Source organism: Rousettus aegyptiacus, unplaced genomic scaffold (genome assembly GCF_014176215.1).
Source record: "Rousettus aegyptiacus isolate mRouAeg1 unplaced genomic scaffold, mRouAeg1.p scaffold_m13_p_9, whole genome shotgun sequence".
NCBI lineage: Eukaryota > Metazoa > Chordata > Mammalia > Chiroptera > Pteropodidae > Rousettus > Rousettus aegyptiacus.
This window is the reverse complement of record NW_023416312.1, coordinates 7,730,409-7,751,136: the sequence shown is the minus strand read 5'-3', so window position 1 is coordinate 7,751,136 and position 20,728 is coordinate 7,730,409. Positions and strand designations below refer to the sequence as shown.

At 32.7% G+C, this 20,728-nt stretch overlaps 1 protein-coding gene across 7 annotated transcripts in view; it reads left to right on the top strand.

Moving 5' to 3' along the window:
- Positions 1 to 20,728, top strand: part of RPS6KA3 (ribosomal protein S6 kinase A3) — a 98,780-nt gene that overhangs the window by 59,481 nt on the left and 18,571 nt on the right. For all 7 annotated transcript variants that reach the window (XM_016125093.2, XM_016125094.2, XM_016125098.2 and 4 more), the window contains 10 exons: positions 3,253 to 3,333; positions 4,132 to 4,211; positions 4,800 to 4,906; positions 8,047 to 8,084; positions 8,282 to 8,424; positions 8,603 to 8,673; positions 16,474 to 16,562; positions 16,753 to 16,817; positions 16,895 to 16,997; positions 18,837 to 18,961. In XM_016125093.2, coding sequence (XP_015980579.1) covers positions 3,253 to 3,333; positions 4,132 to 4,211; positions 4,800 to 4,906; positions 8,047 to 8,084; positions 8,282 to 8,424; positions 8,603 to 8,673; positions 16,474 to 16,562; positions 16,753 to 16,817; positions 16,895 to 16,997; positions 18,837 to 18,961 — 902 coding nt within the window. The remainder of the gene's footprint in view (positions 1 to 3,252; positions 3,334 to 4,131; positions 4,212 to 4,799; positions 4,907 to 8,046; positions 8,085 to 8,281; positions 8,425 to 8,602; positions 8,674 to 16,473; positions 16,563 to 16,752; positions 16,818 to 16,894; positions 16,998 to 18,836; positions 18,962 to 20,728) is intronic.

Here is a 20,728-nt window from a genome sequence, read left to right as displayed (position 1 = left end):
TAGGATTCATATAAGGTCTATATTTCGCAGTTGGTTGGTATCTCTTTAAGTCTTTTAATCTATGAGCTGTCTCCATTCCTTTTTTTTTTTTTCTTTGTAACTTGCTGGTTCCTTCCCCCTCTCCCCAACTTCTGTTAAAGTTTCATGTTTCCTGGGTGCCACATGATCTTTGATCCTCTCAGTGGATATAAGTTACAAAGATGATTGTTGTTTTAAGTTTTATTCTGTTCTTGATATTTTCTCTCTTTCCCTTTATTCCATTTTTTTCTGTTTATTCTGATAATTGTCTCTCCTGTTTAGAGCCTTTCCTCAAATGCCTGGGGATCCTTCCCTATCTTTTCCTCATTTGAGTGAAGTACCGAAAAGCTGATTGGAAAGGATTCTGTGGCAAGAATTTGCTCATTGCTCATTGGCTTCCTTCCCTTAGGCTTAGATTTTAGCTTTCTCTGATCTGCTGTGTGAGTTTCCACTTACTCATCTTCTTCTGCTACGACTTCCTCTCCTGTTCTCGGTCCTCGTGAGCTTATGCATAATTTTTCCATTATTGTAATTTCAATGGAAAGAAAGTAGAAAGTAAAACATCCACTTTAACCAGAAGTCTCTTTCCATTTTAAAGTTCCTATTAATACAATAAATGGGGTCAAGTAGAAATCAATAGTGTTAGATTCAGTTTATGGGGATTTTTATCCTAATAAAGTAGTTTATGGGCCTAAAGTTTTTATAAACCATTGTTTAAAACAGTTTCTCAGTATATCACCCTAGAAACATAAACAGCATTTCTTCTTGTTCACTCTCATGTTCAAGGAGGGTTTAAAATCTGATAACTAGTATATAAGAAAAATTGTTTCAGAGGATTGTAGTTGCTAACATGAGTCAATATTAAGAAATTCTATATTAGAGTTTAGAGTTTAACCAATATAAAACATGCCTTCTTATGAACTATTATATCCTAATCAGAATTCCTGATTATGGGGTGGTTTGTATTTGTCACTAGGTCTTTACCTAAGTAAAAGAAACAAGATTAGAATTATTACACAGCCCTACCTCAGACAAAATGAAGGAATTCTTTTGAGTGACTCTCACTGCTCATTTTCAACTAAGCCAAGTCTCATCAGTGTTACATATAAAGAAACTATCACGATAATCATAATAGAAAGAAAATCATCTTGTTCTAGCCTCTCAGTTTATAGAGAAGGAAGCAGGAAGTCCCTAAGCAGTGAAAGGATTTGACCAAGGTAACTCACCTAGTTATTCACATGACCACTAAACTGTACCTTTTGATTCCCAAATAATATTCTTTTCATTGTGGTAGAATAATAGAAGAGGAATATACAGTAAATATATTGATGGATAGTTTTGTTGCTTACTGAATAGAGGAGTGATTTTTAAATGGTAAGTTTTGTGTAATTATTGAAAGAGGTAGAAATTTAATAGGAACCTAATCTAAGATTATATGGGTAGCAATTGGGCCAGACTGCGAGAGAATTATCTGGCCTCGATAATGAACCTTACTCACATAAATAATAGAAAGGGACTGTTGGATATAAGACACCAGAGTTGTTATGATAGGACAAGATAATGAAATTAGAGGTTGGTACTGAATTTGCTACACCAGCTGAACCAAGTTAAAAAGCAGTTGATTCCTATTCCTAGTTTGACCACTTTCAGTCACTGGCACCAAAATCTCCCAGTTGTAAGTGGAAAACTGCTAGAATGGGAAACAGGATTTTTTTTTTTTTTTTTTAGCTGCTTTGTTTATTTTTCCCGTAGGTCTTATTCTGTGTTTTAAATATCCGTGGTTGCCTTAAATTGAAAAGAAAACCAACTCATCTTTCTGTCTCCACTCTCCCCCCAGAAAGACTCTCTTTACCTTTCTTTCTATTTAATCTTTGGCACAACCATTTGGTCGCTCTGGCCTGAGAAACAGAAGTTATCTATGATTTATCCTTTTTATTGTGCAACAGAAAAAAATTAAAACTTTAAAGAATGATCATTTTCACCTCTTAAATTCATTGAGCTACCAACACAATTAGTACTTCTCACTATGTATTCTAATCATTTATTTACTTGTCTGTTATTCCCACCAGATTATGAGCCTCTCAACGATTATTTTATTTGCATTTCTCTTATAGTGCTTGACACATAGAATTTGCTCAGGAAATGTTTGTTTGGTAAAAGAGAGCTTTGTCTATGGAGTCAAACATAAATTCTTCCTGGCATTACAAATTGTCAAGAATCTGGATCCTGCCTACTTTACCTTCCCAGTTTCCACACCAGTTTGATTCCTTTCTGTTTATCATGCGTGCCTCCATGTCCTTGTTTGCACTGGTACTCTGTACCTGGGTTTTTCTACTGTAGGCCCAGTCCTTCCCAGCCATCTAAATTCTACTCTAAAAGTCCCTAGCCCCACCTCTTCCCACTAGCCTTCCTATGTGAGTAAAACATCTTTCTCGTTGCTGAATTCCTGTACTAATTGCTGGTTATAAGTCATTTTATCTCTTTATCATATTCATGGTGCTATAGCTACCATTTAATTGAGTATCTCTTATATACCAAGATTCTGGGATGTACAAACCTTATTCAGATGGTCACACACAGTACCCAAAGGTATAGTGGTGTTGTCCCCATTTTATAGATGAGAGGTAACCGAAGCTCAGAGAGTTTAAGAAACTTGCTCAAGATTACACAGATCTGAATCTAGATCTTTCTGACTCCAAAAAGCCTTTGCTCTTTTAGCTGCACCACAGTATTTCTTCTCCCTCAAAGCAGACCTTTCAGGATATAGCCATCCTTCCCTACGTCTGTCACATTTTATAGATGTTTAATGAGTGTTTATTGACTTGAGTCGATAGGATTTACAGGCGTATTGAAACCTAATCCATTTTCTTGTGTTTTAATATTTTAGTGGGATGCCTTGTTTTTAAAAAATGACTCTTTTTTTTTTGGCTACTTTTCATAACATTATATACTTATACATTTGATGTTAAAGCCAGTATCTGACGTGTTCTCTATATTTATTTTTTAACTTAAAGCACAGATTTTATAAATATATATAATTTCTTCTGGTTATATAATTTAGTAAAAATATAGTTATTTGAGAATTCAAGAGTAATATGTATAAAATGTAAATTCAAATTGATATATATATATATATAAGGAAAATTTTATTTAAAATAGGCACCAAAGATATTTTGTTTTAAAGATTGTCTCTGAACACTATTGCAATGTAGTCATACGTGCAATATTTTATAGTTCGAGACCGTGTTCGGACAAAAATGGAGCGTGATATCTTGGTAGAAGTTAATCATCCTTTTATTGTCAAGTTGCATTATGGTAAGTTTTGAACAACTTCCCACTTTGTTTCTTCGCCTCATTCTGACTCCCTGAGTGCATTCAGATATACTAATGTATATGGATATTTATATGTATCTGTTTAGCAGATACATATAGTAATGTCATGGAAATTAAACCGTCACTTCTTAGACAAACTTTAGAAGCTTTTGTTGCATTTAGCATGTGTTTCTTTTAAACATTATAGTTTCTGAGTGGTAGCCATAAGAACAGGTAATAATAATCATTTTTATTATATTAATAATAATAATTTACTAGTGTTTTCTAGTCCAGATGTGTTAGCCCAACTTAAAATCAAGGAAGATCCCTAATGTCCTGAAACTTTTATCACCTTTCTTTTCCCTAAAGGCATTTGTGCTTTTTCTTGGTGGGGGTAAACGTGTGATTTTTACTATGTGTAATTAAAGCTAACCAACCCACATTTTTTCTGAAGTGATATGGTTTCTGTATTTTGTTTCATATTTAAATAAGTCTTTTTCTGTTGAGATTTTTCTTATAGATCACATGTTTTAGAACTGCTGTTTTCCTGAGACACTATTGCCTAAAGAAAATCTAACAAATGTTTTAGCGGTTCTGTAATAAGTAGTACTGTATTTAACATTTCCACATGGAAACTAAGAGAAATCAGTGGTTATCTTCTAAATAAAAATCAGTTTGAATCTATGATATAATTATTAATTTGCTAAAAATAATATTCCTTTGCGAATGTAGACCTAATGTAAGCAAGCCTAAGAAAATAAACTGTGGTGGATTAAACAAAATTTTTATTTCTTCATTCAGCTTTTCAAACTGAAGGGAAGTTGTATCTTATTTTGGATTTTCTCAGGGGAGGAGATTTGTTTACACGCTTATCCAAAGAGGTATGTAATTAATCTTTATTTTTAATCTATTTATACTTATCCTGTTTCAACTAAAGCTTTGTTATATTTCAATATTATGCTTATCATATTTTCTCTAGTGGCACATGATTCTTACACTGAAGAATCAGAGCCAGAAAGAGTTCTTTTCCTACCTTTCGAATTTATTCTAAAAGTAGAACTTTAAATTGATTAACTGTCTTTGTCTTTTGTCCTGCTTCTTTTAGTTATAGTTGTTTCAGAAACAGTAAGATATCAACAAAATATCTTTAAACGGTTGGTAGTGGAAATTCAGCATGCATTTTAAAGATCATTTTTCATTTCTAAGATGTTAACCATAGTGGGACAACAATGGCACACTCTAAATATAGTTGCTACTTAACAAAATGTAAAATTATTTTCCCCACAATGCATATCGAGCATTTAGTAAGTTGATCATTTTTGCAAATTTCTTTTATAAGTAAATTGTGGATAAAACTACCTATAATAACACATTTATAATTTTTTGAATATTTAAACTCTGGGATAGAACTTTAAAAATTACAGATACAAAAAGAAAATAAAGACAGAAAAATTATTATTTTATTTTAGGTGATGTTCACAGAAGAAGATGTCAAATTCTACTTGGCTGAACTTGCACTTGCTTTAGACCATCTACATAGCCTGGGAATAATCTATAGAGACTTAAAACCAGAAAAGTAAGGAATCATGCTAAGTTGAATACAATGTAATATCATTACTTAGGAGGTAATAAAAAATGAAATTACTTCATAGATCTACCACAAACAGTGCATTAGAGTGAATGTTTCACATTTCTGCTAACACTATGTATTCTCATAACAAAAGTATTCTCATACTTTTAAATATCTGTTAATCAAAATTTCTGTTAATATTATCTTGTATCATTTTCATTCTTTGATTTTTAATGAGGTTGAAATCTATGTTAATATGTCTGTTGGCAATTTGTATTTTTGTGTGATTTTTCTGTACATGGCCTTTCCTCGTTTTTTCTTTTGGAATGTTATTTTTTTCCCGTTGATTTGTAAAAGACCTTTACAAATTAAAATTTTAACTATTTGACATATATTGCAAATACATTTTTCTAGTTTATCTTTTAATTTTAACTTTGTTATTTTAAGCAACACAAGTATTTTTCCTCCGCCATATCTTTCAGTTTTTTCTTTTGTGATTTCTTCCATGACTTTTATTCTTAGAAAGACTTTTCCAATCTCATGATGAGATATTTTTCTTCTCATTTTATGGTTTCTTTTTTTTTACTTTTAACTTCATCTGGAAATTTTTTGGTATGAGGTATGGCAAAGAGCTAAAGCTTTCCTCCAAGTGCCATTTATTGAAATTTTCTTCACAGAATTTCAAATTTTAAGTATGAGTTGAGCAAATTTCCTCTCACTTTGATAATAGCAGTTATCAAGAAGCTAATATAATTTTATTTTTAGTTTTGTACACACTTCTGTGTTTTAATTCTTAGTGTTTACCACTTTGAGTAAGAAAATTTTTTTTATTATTTAAGGATCTAAACAAGAGCCTTACTTTATCAAGAATTTTAAACAGCTTTATTGAGATGTAATTCACATACTAGATAGTTCATCTACTTAAAGTATAAAATTCAGCGATTTTTAGTATATTCACAGTTATGCAGCCATCATCTTTGTCAAGATTTTGAAAATATTACATTAAAATGTTACATGCAAAATTTTCAATATATTACAGTAGGAAACAGGAAATTTTTTTTTGGAATCCTGTTAAGGGATCATTTAAAAATTGTTATATTCACAGGTTTTATGTTTGTTTTTCATATATTTTGTTTTTGGATAAGTTTCACTTGGTTCTGTTTTTATTCCTCAGACAATTACTGAGGTTTTCTTATTTTCCCAATCTCTAACTATCATTACATAAAATATAATTCCTAGTGGGAATCACTATTCAAGCATATAATGCTTAGAGGAAAACATTACTATAAACATAACATTAAACATTCATAATAAAATATATATGTTTTACATCATTTAATTGAATGTTTTTATTGTAGACCATTGTATTAGCATTGGCCACAAAATTATAAAGCATGGGCCCTGCCTCAAAAGTCGAAAAAGATCACTTGTAGTGAGATCTTTCACATACCTGTCTAGAAAATACTATTACATTGAAATAACTTTAATTGTTAAGTGATCCAAGTAAACACCATTATATAGAATTTGAAAGAAATTTAAGTTCTCAGACCAATTGTTTTATGTATTTGGAGGGATTTTCCAGATACTTTTAAACTAGAAATCTGTTATAATAAATATAGCTAAAAATAATTATTAATAGTTGAAAGGGAACTTTGTTATTAAGAATAATACAGTTGACGTTTTCTTTGAAAGATAAAGGATAGGCATGGTTATCTTAAAAGTGTTTTAGAAGGCACAAGTAATACCCTTTTAGCTGTTTTATTTTTTTCTCTCAAAATTATCAAGAATGATTTGAGGCTTGTTGTATTTCTAGAACTGTCTTTCGTGTATTTTTTAGGCAGAAAGATGGATCATTTCCACGATACCTAATAATTCCCTTTATATTCCCTAAATGGTCTGCTTTATAATCAAGCATATAATCAAGATTATTATTTTTTTCATAACAAGTCCCTTGTTGTGAAGAGAATTGAAAAATATGTTCCTACTGAATTACCCTCAGTGGTAAACTTTATTGTAATCATAGTTGAATCGATGTCATAGGAAGATTGGTAGTATTTTTGACATAGCAAAATTTTATTATAACAAAATTTGGCTTAAACATTTTTTAGTTAGAATTAAAAGTAAGGAAATGTCATAGCTTTGAATATAAGTGAAACAGTTTATTACTCTACGTTTGAAGTCTGTATGCTAAAATACCTATTCAGAAATGCACTATTGGCTTATAGCTTAGTACTTTCTATAGCTCCTTGATTAATGATGTTTCTCTCCGCTCATGTATCTGCTAAAGCCAGAAGCCTGAGTCCCTTCTCCGTTTGTTCTTCTTTATTACAACCCATATCTAAGAGCTCACTAAATACCTTTTATTTTTCCCTTTAAATTGTTTTCTAAAATTGCAGATACGATTATCTTTACCCTCCACACATATAAACCTTTAATGGTCTTCAGTGCCCTTGAAAAGAAGCCCAAACTATTTGCAATGCCTTATTAGCCCTTTATAGACTGGTCCCATTTGTTTAAAATACATTTCTTATTTGTCTTTACTCTGCTAGGCACTTAGCTAGAAGATGAATAAAGTGAAACCCTCTAGGAGCTCACAGTTTACTGAGACAAAACACTGGAGAATATACAATGAAGGTATGGGTTGATGAAAAACAACCCAAGTGTGAGGAAAGTGTATTGAGAAGATTGTGTAGGCCGTGTCAGAAAAAAAGCTAGGAAAGAATAAGGGAGTCAGATGCCTAAAAATGAACGAGAATGACAACTTTTAATACATTTCACTTAGATATGTGGACCCTCTGTCTATTATGCAAGTACTAGGGAATCTAGTTAGGCCATCTCTGCAGAAAGGCATTAGAAAGAGCAACTTAGAAGAGTATATAGGTTTTGGTTCTTTTCCTAATAGTTTTTAAGTACCCGTGGCTCACTATAAATTTATAAGGCTTGCCTTTAGGATCTGTTATATATGTGTATCCAAAAAATAATTTTTCTCCTCCTTTTTTTTTGCCTTCTTATTCACTGTTTAAAGCAATATTTTAGAATAAATGTGGTGATCTGATGTTTAACAAAGTAATCTCAGTTTTAGCTTCTATAAATCTCTAGTGGTTTGAAAAAAATTTCTGACTTTGTCTTTTTTTTTTTCCTTCCAGCATACTTCTTGATGAAGAAGGTCACATCAAATTAACAGGTGAAAACCCTCATTTTGTTAAAATATTCTCTCCTACTCTCTATATAAATTTCTTTGAAGGTTGAACATGGTACATATAATGAATAACACATTGTGTTAAAAATTTGGGTTAGACTTTTTAATGAATGTAAATATTGGAATTCAAAGTTAAACTTGATATGTGCAAATTATAGTAGGGTATTTATTTATTTTGGCAGATTTTGGCCTAAGTAAAGAGTCTATTGACCATGAAAAGAAGGCATATTCTTTTTGTGGAACTGTGGAATATATGGCTCCAGAAGTAGTTAATCGTCGAGGTCATACTCAAAGTGCGGACTGGTGGTCTTTTGGTGTATTGATGGTAAGGTTTGGAGTGTTATTTTGAGAAGTTCAGTAATGAATATAGTACATGTATAAATCATTTATTATATAGAAATTTTAGAAGATGTGATTGTAATTAAGATGATGCTTTCTTACCTTCTGTCCTTGAGATTTTATACTTACTGACTCATACCTCTGATTATTTTGCCTTTTTGTAGTTTGAGATGCTCACTGGGACACTGCCTTTCCAAGGAAAAGATCGAAAAGAAACAATGACTATGATCCTTAAGTAAGTACTCTCTGGTGGATGTTCTGATGAGATTTAAAAATAAATGCTTCAGACTTAACAAAAAAAGAGAGAGAGAGAGATTTTTAGAGCATTGGCTATAAGAAATAACTAAGAAATTCATCAATATTATGACATCAGTATTATCTGGTTTAAATACAAAAAACTTCCTTAGATTTAGAGTACTGATATTATCCTTGTGTTAATGGTGAAGTATTGAAAGCTTTACCTTTGAGATTTGGAATATGACAAGGATTCTGATTACTCCATTTCTGTTCACAATGTCTTAGAGATACCAGCAAGTACAGTAAGGCAAGCCAAAGAAGTAACATTTAAGGTTTTAAAGGTTAAGGTCTAAGGAAGAAATGTAATTGTTATTATTTAGATAACATGATTGTGTCCATAGAAAATCCCAATCTTCATATAAAGTTTTGGAATTAATAAGAATTTAGCAAAGTTGCTGGATAAAAAGTCGATAAATAAAATCTATATCATGTTTGTATTCTAGCAACAGATATGGAATTTTTAAAAAAGATACAGTTACAATAGTATAAAAAAATATCAGATACCTAGAGATAAATCAAGCAAAAGTTATATAAGAACTCTACACAGAAAATTAGAAAATTTTATTAAAAAAAAATTTAAGAAAACCAAAATAACATGGACGGTTGTATTGTATTCATATGACAGACCCAGTTTTGTAAAAATGTGGATCCTATAAGTCATTGTTATCTAATAAAAATATGAGCAATATAATTTAAAATTTTCTAGTAGCAACATAAAGATAAGAAGAAAAAATTAAAATTGTGTAGTCATGAGCCATATAATGATGTTTCAGTCAATAACAGACTGCATATATGACGGTGGCCCACAGTAAGATTATAACGAAGCTGAAAAATTCCTATCGCCTTGTGACAACATAGCCATTGTAACATAGTGCAATGCATTACTCACATGTTTATGGTGATGCTAATATAAATAAACCTACTCCACTGCTGTTCATATGAAAGTATAGCACATACAATTATCTATACTGTACTTACCATTGTGTTATAGTTGCCTACAGTATTCAGTACAGTAACAAGCTAAACAAGTTTGTAGCCTAGGAGCTGTAGCCTATACTATATAACCTAGGTGCGTAGTAGGCTCTACCATCTAGATTTATATAAGTGCACTCTGTGATGTTTGCACAAAGACAAAATCACCTAATAACTCATTTCTCAGCATGTATTCTTCTCGTTAAGTGGCACATTACTGTAATATATTTATTAATCCTAATATATCCAAGACATTATCATTTCAACATGTAATTACATTGAAAAATGATTAATGATATATGACATGTTATTTTTTTTCATTTATTTGAAATTCAGTGTGCATTTTACACTTACAGTATGGGCTAGCCACATTGCAAGTGCTCAGTCAGTGGCTGCATGTGGTTAGTGGCTACCATGTTGGACACCATAACTGTAGTTTCAATGCAAGTCAAATTTAAATCCTAAAAGTTTTTTATATGGAACTTCATAAATCTTAATATGGTAATAGAAAGGACCAAGAATAGCTAAAACACTCTGAAAAAGATCGCAATAGTAAGACTTGCTTTACCAAATATCAATAACTGTAATTAGGACAATATGGCATTGAAACAAGTATAGAAAATAGACTTTTGCAGTAGAATAGAAAATCTGGCAACAAACCTATACTTATATATTGCAGAGCATTAGAGAAATAACAAAGTTTTTTAACATCATGCTGGAAAAATTGATACTCATGTGAAAAAGAGAAAACAATCCCTATCTCGCATTATACACAAAAATCATTTCCAAGTGTATTACATACACATATATTTACATATGTGTATGTAAAAAGGCTAAAGAGATTCTAGAAGAGTATCTTCATGACCTTGGAGTAGGAAAAGCAATCTTCAGACACAAAAAGCACTAGCTATATAGGAAAAGATTGATATAAATTATTACTACATTAAAATAAATAACTTTTTTCATCAAAAGATTCCATTAAGAAAGAGTAGCAGAAGAAATTTGCAACACATATAATCAACAAAGGTCTTGAATCCATAATATATCAAGAACTCCAGTCAATCAGTAAGACAAAGTGAGCCCAATAGACATGGGTAGGAGATAATAGGGACTTCATAAAAGAGGATATTCAATAACCAATAAACTTATAAAAAGATGCTCATCCTCATTAATCAAAAAATGCACATTAAAATCACAACAAGCTACATCTGCATACCCACCAGAGTGACTAACAGTAAGCAGATCGCCAATACAAAATGCTGACAGGATGTGGAGCAGTGGCACCTTTCATACATAGCTGGAAGGAATATAAATATTTGTATGACCACTTTGGAAACGATTTTTTGGCGTTATCTTTTAAAATCAAATCCTATAATCCCATTTTTAGTCATGCACCCACATTATATGCATCAAGGTACTTACACATCAAGAAACAGCATTATTTGTAATAGCCAAAAAGTGGAAATTGGATCGTTAACAGATTAAAGAATCAATTTAAAAAATTATGGTATATTCATACAATGCAATACAGCAGGTGTTGACAAACTATCTGTAAATATTTTAGGCTTTGCAGGCCACACACAGTATCTGTCACATATTATCGTTTATTGTTTGTTCCAGTACTTTAAAAATGTAAAAAACATTCTTAGCTTGAAAGCCATACAAAAACAAGCTGAGGCCTTTGGCCCATGGGTGTGGTGCACCATACAGCAAATAAAATGAACAAACCACAGTTATATGCAACAACTTGGGTAAATCTCACAAGAATGTTGAGCAAAGGCAGTTCAGACACAAAAGAATGAATATTATATGATTCTATTTATAAAGTTTTAAAAGCAGACAAACTAAAGCATAGTTTTTAGTGTCCATATTTAGATCACAAAAGCCTGAGGGAAAATAAGGAAAGTGGTTACTTGAATGAGGAGTTCTGGCAATGTTATATTTCTTGGTCAGATGACTATTCACTTTGTGGTAAATCATTGAGCTGTGTACTTTGGTTTTGTGTTGGTTTTTTTTTTTCTTGTTTGCATTTTTTTGTTTATTTGTTTTGCACTTTATGTTTTTCTTCACAATAAAAAAGGTTAAAAAATATTTGCTATACAAATGAATGTTCACTGAACCTTCATCACTCCATCTACTCTAGCCTCTTCCTTTTAGCTCACAAACACACTCCGGTGTTGAAAAAAAAAGATAAAACGTTTTTTCAACCTAACCTTTTTTAATTCAGTTTTCTGAACCATCTTCCTGCATCCTTTCAACACAAAGCCTCTTTAAAGAATACTCTTTCTGTTACCATTTTTTTGGCTGTTTTTATTCCACAGCCTACTTGTCATTCATTCCCACCACTGTATTGAAACTTTTCTCAGTGTTGTCATCTGTGAGCTCCTGGTTGCTTAAACCAATGGCAGATTGTTAGAAAGGTGATTCTCTACCATTCGTTCACACAGTTCATTCAACAGATTATTGAAGTCTTGCTGCCTGTACTTTGAATGCAGTGTGAACAAGACTGAGAAGATCTCTGTCTTACAGAGCTTTCATTCTAGTGGAGGAGACAAGGAATTAATATTTTAACAAATAAAAATATAATAATTTCAGATAGTAATAGAAGCAATATGGATAATAAACCAAGGTACTCTTGAAGTGTGAGGGAAGGGGCAGGGGCAGGAGCCATTTTAGATGGGACAATAAAGGAAGGTCTCTCTGAAGAATATTTGACACTGTTGGCTACTCCCTCCCCCCTTAGCTTTTCCTACTCTCATCAGCTTCTCCTGCCTCTAACCATTCCTCTTTTGGTCTCTCTTACTTGACCATTCCTTCTCTGCTTGCTTTTCTCTTTTTAATTATGAAAAATTTCCAACATAAATTTGCAAAAATACAGTGAACACACATATGCCAATCGTCCAGATTCAGTAGTCTTCAAGATCTTAACCACATTTGCTTTATTTTTTCCTTTTTTTCTAACTTACTGAAATATTTTAAGCATTCAGGTATGTCATTTCTCACTTATTTCAGTTTACATCACTAAAAAGTATGGATGTTTTCTTACATAACCACATCTAACAAAACTAGTAATAATGCTTAGATATCATCTAATACCAATCCTTAACCAGATTTTTCAGATTTTCTCCAAAATGATATTTTTAAAGTCCCAAATTAAATCTGTGCATTTCATTCGGTTGTATTTCTTAAGCTTCTCTTCATCTAGAACAGTCTATCCTTGTTTTTCCCTTCCAATTACTTGTCGAAACCAAATCAGTCAGTTTAGAATTCCACTTTGTAGATGAGACCATCTCTCAATATCTGAAACAGAAAGCATAAAGCCAATTCTATTGCTTACTACAGTAAGGTAGAGTGATGATACAGGTCAAGTAGAGTCGCCAAGCAGAGTAGACCACTGTTCTTATGTAGGGTTTTGGGGAAGGGTGGAGTTCAAAAAGTGGCAGCTTTTCAAAGTCATAAGTAAGTTGACATCATCTATAAGAGTGTGGTTACTTGGGTGAGACTGTTGTTAATCAGTTGACATTCAAGTGTGGTTAGTGGAGGCAGCCCATTCTTGTTTGGCTAATTTTTGCAGATGAAGAGCAATTACTAATTGGTTAGTTTGCAAAAAACAAAACAAAACAAAACTATTTAATCAATTGAGCAGATTTAAAACCAGTTCTGGTGGCTCCCTCCTTACCAAAGTTACATAACAATTAGTCTTTTTCTAGGAGTGTGGAAATTTTTTAATTCCCCTTATGATATTGTTTAACTTGTTCCTTTTTCCTGTTTTCAGTTAAACTTTTTTGCAAAATTATTTTATAGTTTGTGCTTTTGCTCCCTATTACATCACATTAGGAGGCTTGCAACACCCGGTTACTCCACTTTAAGTATGAGTTCCCATGGTTACAGCTAGCCCCTCCATTGTACAGTTCCCTGTCAGACTTTAATTTCATCCATTGATAATCGTTACTTGAAACAATTATTTTACTAGGGATTCAAGAATGGTGATTTTTTATTACTGTTATTCCTTTTTATTTCATTAGTTGGTATATTCTGAAATAAAGAACTTTCCCTCATCAACTAGGCCTACTTAGTTACCTTGAAATAAGGCTCAAACAAGAAAGGCAGAATAAATGCTTAATTATTTTCGTAATTATTTTCAATTGTCAGAGCCCTAGTTATTTCCACTTGGGGTGGTATCCAATGAATTGGGTTTTTATGTTATTTTTGACTTTTCTTTTTTTTTTTTTTACTATAATTAACTCATGGGATTTAATAATCAGTGCAATTCAGCCAATTGTGTTCATTTTTTTAATACTCAAATTGTCCTTTTTCTGATCACCTTTTAAATGTTCTTGTTCCCCAGGCAGGGTTCCATCTCTGATATGCTTTTTTCCCCCATCTATACTTATTTTCCTGGCTGACCTCAGCCTTTCCTATAACTACTCTCAACATTTTAATTACTCCCTGATCACTCTTTCTTACCTTAACTTACCAGACACCAGACTTATATTTCCATTTACTCACCTGGCTGGCTCTCCCAAAGTGTATGTCATGCATGACTCAAGAGTTTTAAACAAAGTTTATCTCACTTCGCTGTTCTTCTTCTTGTATTCCCAATTAGCATTTCCATGCAGCCTACTTTTCGAGCCAGAAACCCGAAAATCATTCTTGATTCTTTTCTCTCACACACACAGGTATTCACCAGGTTTACTCTCAGAAATATTTCAGTACCCCAGCCTTTCCTCTGCATTGCACCGCGTATATTTTTCAGATCATGTTGAGCTCCTACCCACACAACTGGGCCAAGCTCCTCAGGAGAATGCCAACTACCTCCTACCACTTCCCACTCCAGGTCATTTTATACTACAGTTGGAGTTATCGTCTTGAAAATAAATCTGGTCATGTTAGCGAACTTTTTTGAGACCTCTGCTCTATCCCTGTTACCTAATATGGCAGTTTTTACCCAGATTTTTTTCAACAGAACCATAGTTCTACAAGATGTTGTTAGATATCCTCTGAGAGCTAAGTACTGGAAACAAATGGTTAGAAAAAATCTGATTTCTTTACTCTAGATTTCTCAGCCTTTTATATGCAATGTGTTTTATTCTCTGTCTCCATCGGGGGGATATAATGGATAACATTCCACAAACTCACTGGATCATGAAAATTTTTTGTTGTCATTGTTAAGGATCTGTAGAGATTAATGTTATTCAGTAAAACATTGGGGAAACACTGGCCAAATAAATAAATTCTCAACCTTTAAAGTGCATTTAAGGCCTTGTAAAATCTCCTATGTTAAATTAGACATCTCCTACTGTTCCCTTAGCACTCTTTCCATAGGTCCTTCTGAATTCGTCTCGTAACGTACCAGGGTTATCTACATCCGTCTTCCCCACTGACCCTCGGGAGCTATCTTTATCTCTGTATCCTCAGCACTAAGCAGTGTCTAGCACATAGTAGCTCAATAACAACAAACTGAATAATAAATTAATCGATTTCTGAAATACAAATTTCTAGCCATTTTCCCCCAGCTCTGTTATTGTTTTCATACTTATAGGATCATTGGTTTCCCGGATTTGTATGTTGGGAAAAAGAATAAAATTATATATTAGAACTAAAACAGACCTTCAAGCTCATCCAGGCCATTGGTTTTCAGACGGTGTGCCACAGACTCTTGGATATTCCACAGACCCCTTTACCACCAGCTCTTCTTTTCTGCAGGGCTATTAAGGGGAATGAGAAGGAAAAATAAACATATGAAACACATGCTCTTTTAGCAGTTTTAAATGTTGGACTTCTTAAATTCCTCTTGAAAAATGGTTCCAAGGCTATAGTTTGAAAACTATTGATCTAATGCCCAATCCCCTTGCTTATGAAAAAGTGACAGGCCCAAGGGGATTGGCTTTCCTAGGGTCACAGAGTTCTTAGTAAAAGAGCCAGAACTAAGATTCAGATAATCCTAGTCTCACAGTAGTACTTTTTGCAAAATTCTGAAAAAATGAAAAGATTATGGACTAAAATGAAATAAGATTATAGACTAAAATTCTATGATGTAATCACACCTATACACAAATGTTCATAGCAGCTTTATTTGTAACAGCCCCAAACTGGACACAATCCAGCTGCCCTTTAACAGTTAAATGGATAAACAAACTGTGGTATATCCATCCCATGCCATGGAATAATACCGCTTAGCAATAAAAAGGAATGAACTGCTGATACAACAACTTAGATGAAGCTCAAGGAAATTCATGCTGAGTGAAAAAAGATTACCTACTATATGATTCCATTTACATAACATTCTTAAAATGACAGAGTTCTATAAATGGAGGCTAGATTAGTGATTGCCAGAGGTTAGGAATTGGGGAGGGAGAGAAATGGGTGTGGTTACAAAGAGGGAACATGCAGGATCCTGGTGGTGATGAAATGTTGAGCATCTTTACTGTGGTGTTGGATACAGGAACCTACACTTGTGATAAAAAGGGCATGAAACTGAACACATACACAAATGCTGCAGTTAAAACCGGAGACATCTGAGTGACATTAGTGGATTGTATCAATGTCAATATCCTGGTTGTGATAGTGTATACTGTATAGTTTTGTGAGATGTTACCCATGGGGAAAACTGGGTGAAAGTATGCAGGGTCTCTGTTATTTCTTACAACTGAATGTGAATCCACAATTATCTTAAAATAAAAAGTTTAATTAAAAAAAAAAAACTTGTAAATAAAATACAGATACCTCCAAAAATAAAATGGTATTATGTGGATTTGTTATTTAGAGCCAAACTTGGGATGCCACAGTTTTTGAGTCCTGAAGCCCAGAGTCTTTTACGAATGCTTTTCAAACGAAATCCTGCAAACAGATTAGGTAAAATTTTTATCTTGTTTCTTTTGCATGTTTCTTGGTGTGTGTTTTTTTTGGAGAGAGGTGGATGTTTATTTTGTTGTAAGATTATGAAATATTAGGACAAATATTAAAAGCAAAGACTAAATAAACAATATATATTCTTCCCTGAAATAAAATTATTATTTAATCAAAACTAATTAATTTTCGATAGGCGCAGGACCAGATGGAGTTGAAGAAATTAAAAGACACTTATTTTTCTCAACTATAGACTGGAATGTAAGTATAAAATAAAAACTTGCTTGAATTTTTTTAAATAATTAACATATGTCTAAGACACTCTTTTTTTCTTCTAGAAACTGTACAGAAGAGAAATTCATCCACCTTTTAAACCTGCAACTGGCAGGCCTGAAGATACATTCTATTTTGACCCTGAGTTTACTGCAAAAACTCCCAAAGGTAGGGAGAAAATATAAAAACCCAAATATAAGACATTAGATATATTTTTTTCTTGTTCAATCAGAAAATCTTTTCCAGTACAACTCTTTATGCTATCCTTGTATCTCTTCTTCAAACCCTATCCCCTAATTACCTAGATAATTAGTAAATCCTTTACAACATTTTATAGCAGTTAAGATTCTTGTTAAATCTTTTAGCAAATTATTTTGTGCCTTAAACTTTGACTTTATGTGGAAAAACTTATTTGCTTGTGCATTTATTTACCTGTAGCTATTTTTACATGAAATGCTATTCTGGAGGTACTTGTAAAGTTCAAATCTCAAACATAACTTCAACTTTCTATGAGATGTAATAACTTCAAAATGAATCATATCCTGTATCATACTTTATCCTAAAATTGCATAAACAGTGATTATTATAGAGAAGTAATCTTTGAAATGATAACCCGTATTTCACTAGTTAGCATATGTATATACATAATGGTGTGTTTTGCACTCTAATGCTCTCTCATTTAGGTGTACCAGACCCCAGGCTTATCATCAACAAGCAAATAACTAGCAAGTGTACTTATATGTATTTTCCATAGACTACATCATTCAACATTGCTATAAAGCTTTTCAGCCAAAATCCTCACAATCTGTATAAAGCATTGATAAGTGTTTATTATTTTTATAAGACAGTCTAGAAATTTGGATTAATATATTAACAAAATTTTATTGAATACATAGATAGTGATATGCATATAATTGATGCTCTGTGGTGACATTTTACTCTGCTTTCTCGATATAATTTGTACTAAGAAAGGAAAAATCTCAGAATATAGAAGTTCTGTATCATATTCCAGATAGGTTCTCTTAGCAGAAGTCTTTAGTATATACCGTCTTACTGATTCAAAATTCACTAAACAATACGTATAGCTCAAATTATCAAACTGATGTTCACAAAGAACTTTATACAGAGTTGATGTTTAAATAGGCTTGCCTGTTTGCTTTTTGCTTGCCCTTAGCCTTTATTGTGTATTTATAAACATTAGTATGCCTAATTATTTATTTATATTTATGAATAACAAGTTTATTGTCTTTATAGTGGACATTAGCTATTGTATAAGTGTATTTCTATTAATGTTAATACCAACAGATTCCACATAAGTAATTAGAATAACAATACATGTAATGTAGTAAAATATATTTTAGGACTACATACCATGATTATTCTAGAAATTACTTTTGGTCCTTAAATATATACGTAAAATAACTTTTAACTTGTAGTTTAGATTTCTAGATTCTGATATTACGTACTGAGACCAATGAACTAAATTCCTTCCTCCTAAATTGTCTGTAGATAAACCTTGTATCTCCCCTTACCATTTAGGGCTGTACCATTTAATATGGTGCCAATTAAGTTAATTAATTACATTTAAATTAATTAAAATTAAAAATGTTCTCAGTAACACTGGCCACATTTCAGATGCACAGTAGCTGCATGTATCTAGCGGCTACCATATTGGACAGCACAGATCAAGAACGTTTCCATTACAGCAGAAAATTCTATGGGACAGTACTAATTTAGAATAACATTAACCCAGTAATTCATCGATTTGCTATATTCTCCAATGGATTAGCCATTTTCTAGGCTCTAAGGGACTAGGATATTAGAGTTGTGATGGCAATAGGCCATCAGGACAGATTGATACAGTGCCTCAGTGAGTTACACTTAAAATCACTGGATGCCTGAGATGTAGAGTTCCAGAATAACTTAGAAAGGTCATAATGTCAACAATTCTTCCCTTAATTACATTTCAAAGTAATTACCTTCTTAGTTATTTATGATTCTTTTCAGATTCACCTGGCATTCCACCTAGTGCTAATGCACATCAGCTTTTTCGGGGGTTTAGTTTTGTTGCTATTACCTCAGATGATGAAAGCCAAGCTATGCAGACAGTTGGTGTGCATTCAATTGTTCAGGTGAGTGAATGTCTAAGTAATTTTAAATTTGAAATGTTGTGAGATATAGTTCATTGTGTGACTAATTAAGTTAGATTTGATATGCTGACTTAAGTGAGAAATTTAAAATACATTTGATATCATTAATGTTACTCTTAGAACTAAATTTCTTTCCTATGCCTTTGAAAAGGTTGTAAAAACCAGAATCCTGAATACCTATCTGACTTAAAAATGGAATTCTAAGAGAGACCATCTTGTTTCTCCCCTCTCCTATGCCTCAACATGTTTATTAGGTTTTGTTTGTTTCATCCTCTGCCTCTGTAGGTCAGCTGTGATGAACTGAGATCTCCTGGTTTCCTGATGCCTTAGAACAGGGCTCAGCAGACATTTTGCTTAAAGGGCCAGATAATAAATATCTGAGGTTTTGTACACTGTGTGATCTCTTTTGCAACTCCTCAACTATACCATTGTAGCATGAAAGCAACCATAGACAATACAAAAACAAACAAGTGTGGCTGTGTGCCAATAAAACTTTATTTAGAAAAACTGGTAGTGAACCAGATTTGGCACACAGGCTATAGTTTGCCAACCTCTGCCATAGAAACATACAAGAGATAAAAATGAATTTAAATCTTAAGTTTTCCAAGTTTTATATCCTTGTTCTTTTGGAGCCCCCATTGTTATTGGGAGGAAATGGTTACGGGTACTGCCATAGGGTGCCTCCTACCTCATTATCCCATCTGTTTATCAGAGTTGGAGAAAAAGGAGGTAAAAGCCACAGAAGAAGGTGTCTAGATGTGTGAATGTCCTTAAATACATAACAGGAGGCTGGACTCGTAAATGTTATTAGAGGAACACAAGTAGTACAAACCATTAGATTTATTTCTTATCCTAGTATCATGGAAAGATAAATTTAGTTCATCTTTCTAATCGTAGAAGGAACTAGATATGTCTTTTAAAGCATTGCATTTTTTTAGGGTATAATTAGTGTTTGAATTTGATGATTAAGTTGCTTTTACTCTAAATTTTTTCTCATGAGTCCATCATCTTGGTTTCTCCACTTTCTAGAAAACCAATTTAAACACTGGTTTTTGAACAAAGTTTATGTTGAAATAGTCTGTCCCTTTTACTATGACAAGCCTGTAAATTATGGCAAGTTTTAAAGTTATAGCTTCTGTACCTAATATCACAAACATATTCTACAGACTTCAAGTTTTAACCTATACGGAGCTCATAAGCATGGGATAGGGGGGTTCCTATCAGTATAGCCAAGGACAGTGTAACTTCCCTCAGCCTGTTTATAGAACCGGTAAATTGCTCTTCATCATCCTACCGCATGTTATTAGTCCTTAACCCATTTAATGGCTTCTCTAACAGAAGTTGTATTGACTTGAGAGTGAAGAAAGGAAGCCATGGCTACTGATAGTCCCAAATGATGATAATAGATATCACCTTCATATGTTATTTTATTTAACCTTCATCATTACCTTCTGAGAAAACACAAGTTCAAGGTTACACAACCTACAAGTAGTACATCTGCGACAAGAATCTAAATGTTCTAATTCCGAATCCTCCTAAATATTCTCTTCTGTACCAGAGGTTTCAGACTTCTCCCCATTTGCAAGCATACTTCAAAGACCTATAGCCTGTTGGGGAGTGGAATGGGACTTAGTCACAGGCAAGACTATTGGCCCCTTATCAAGTAGCTCTGCGTTTTCTCTTGTACATATTTAATTTTTTTTCTTTTTAACATAAGCTTTTTTAAAGGGCATATTTCACGTTGTACAT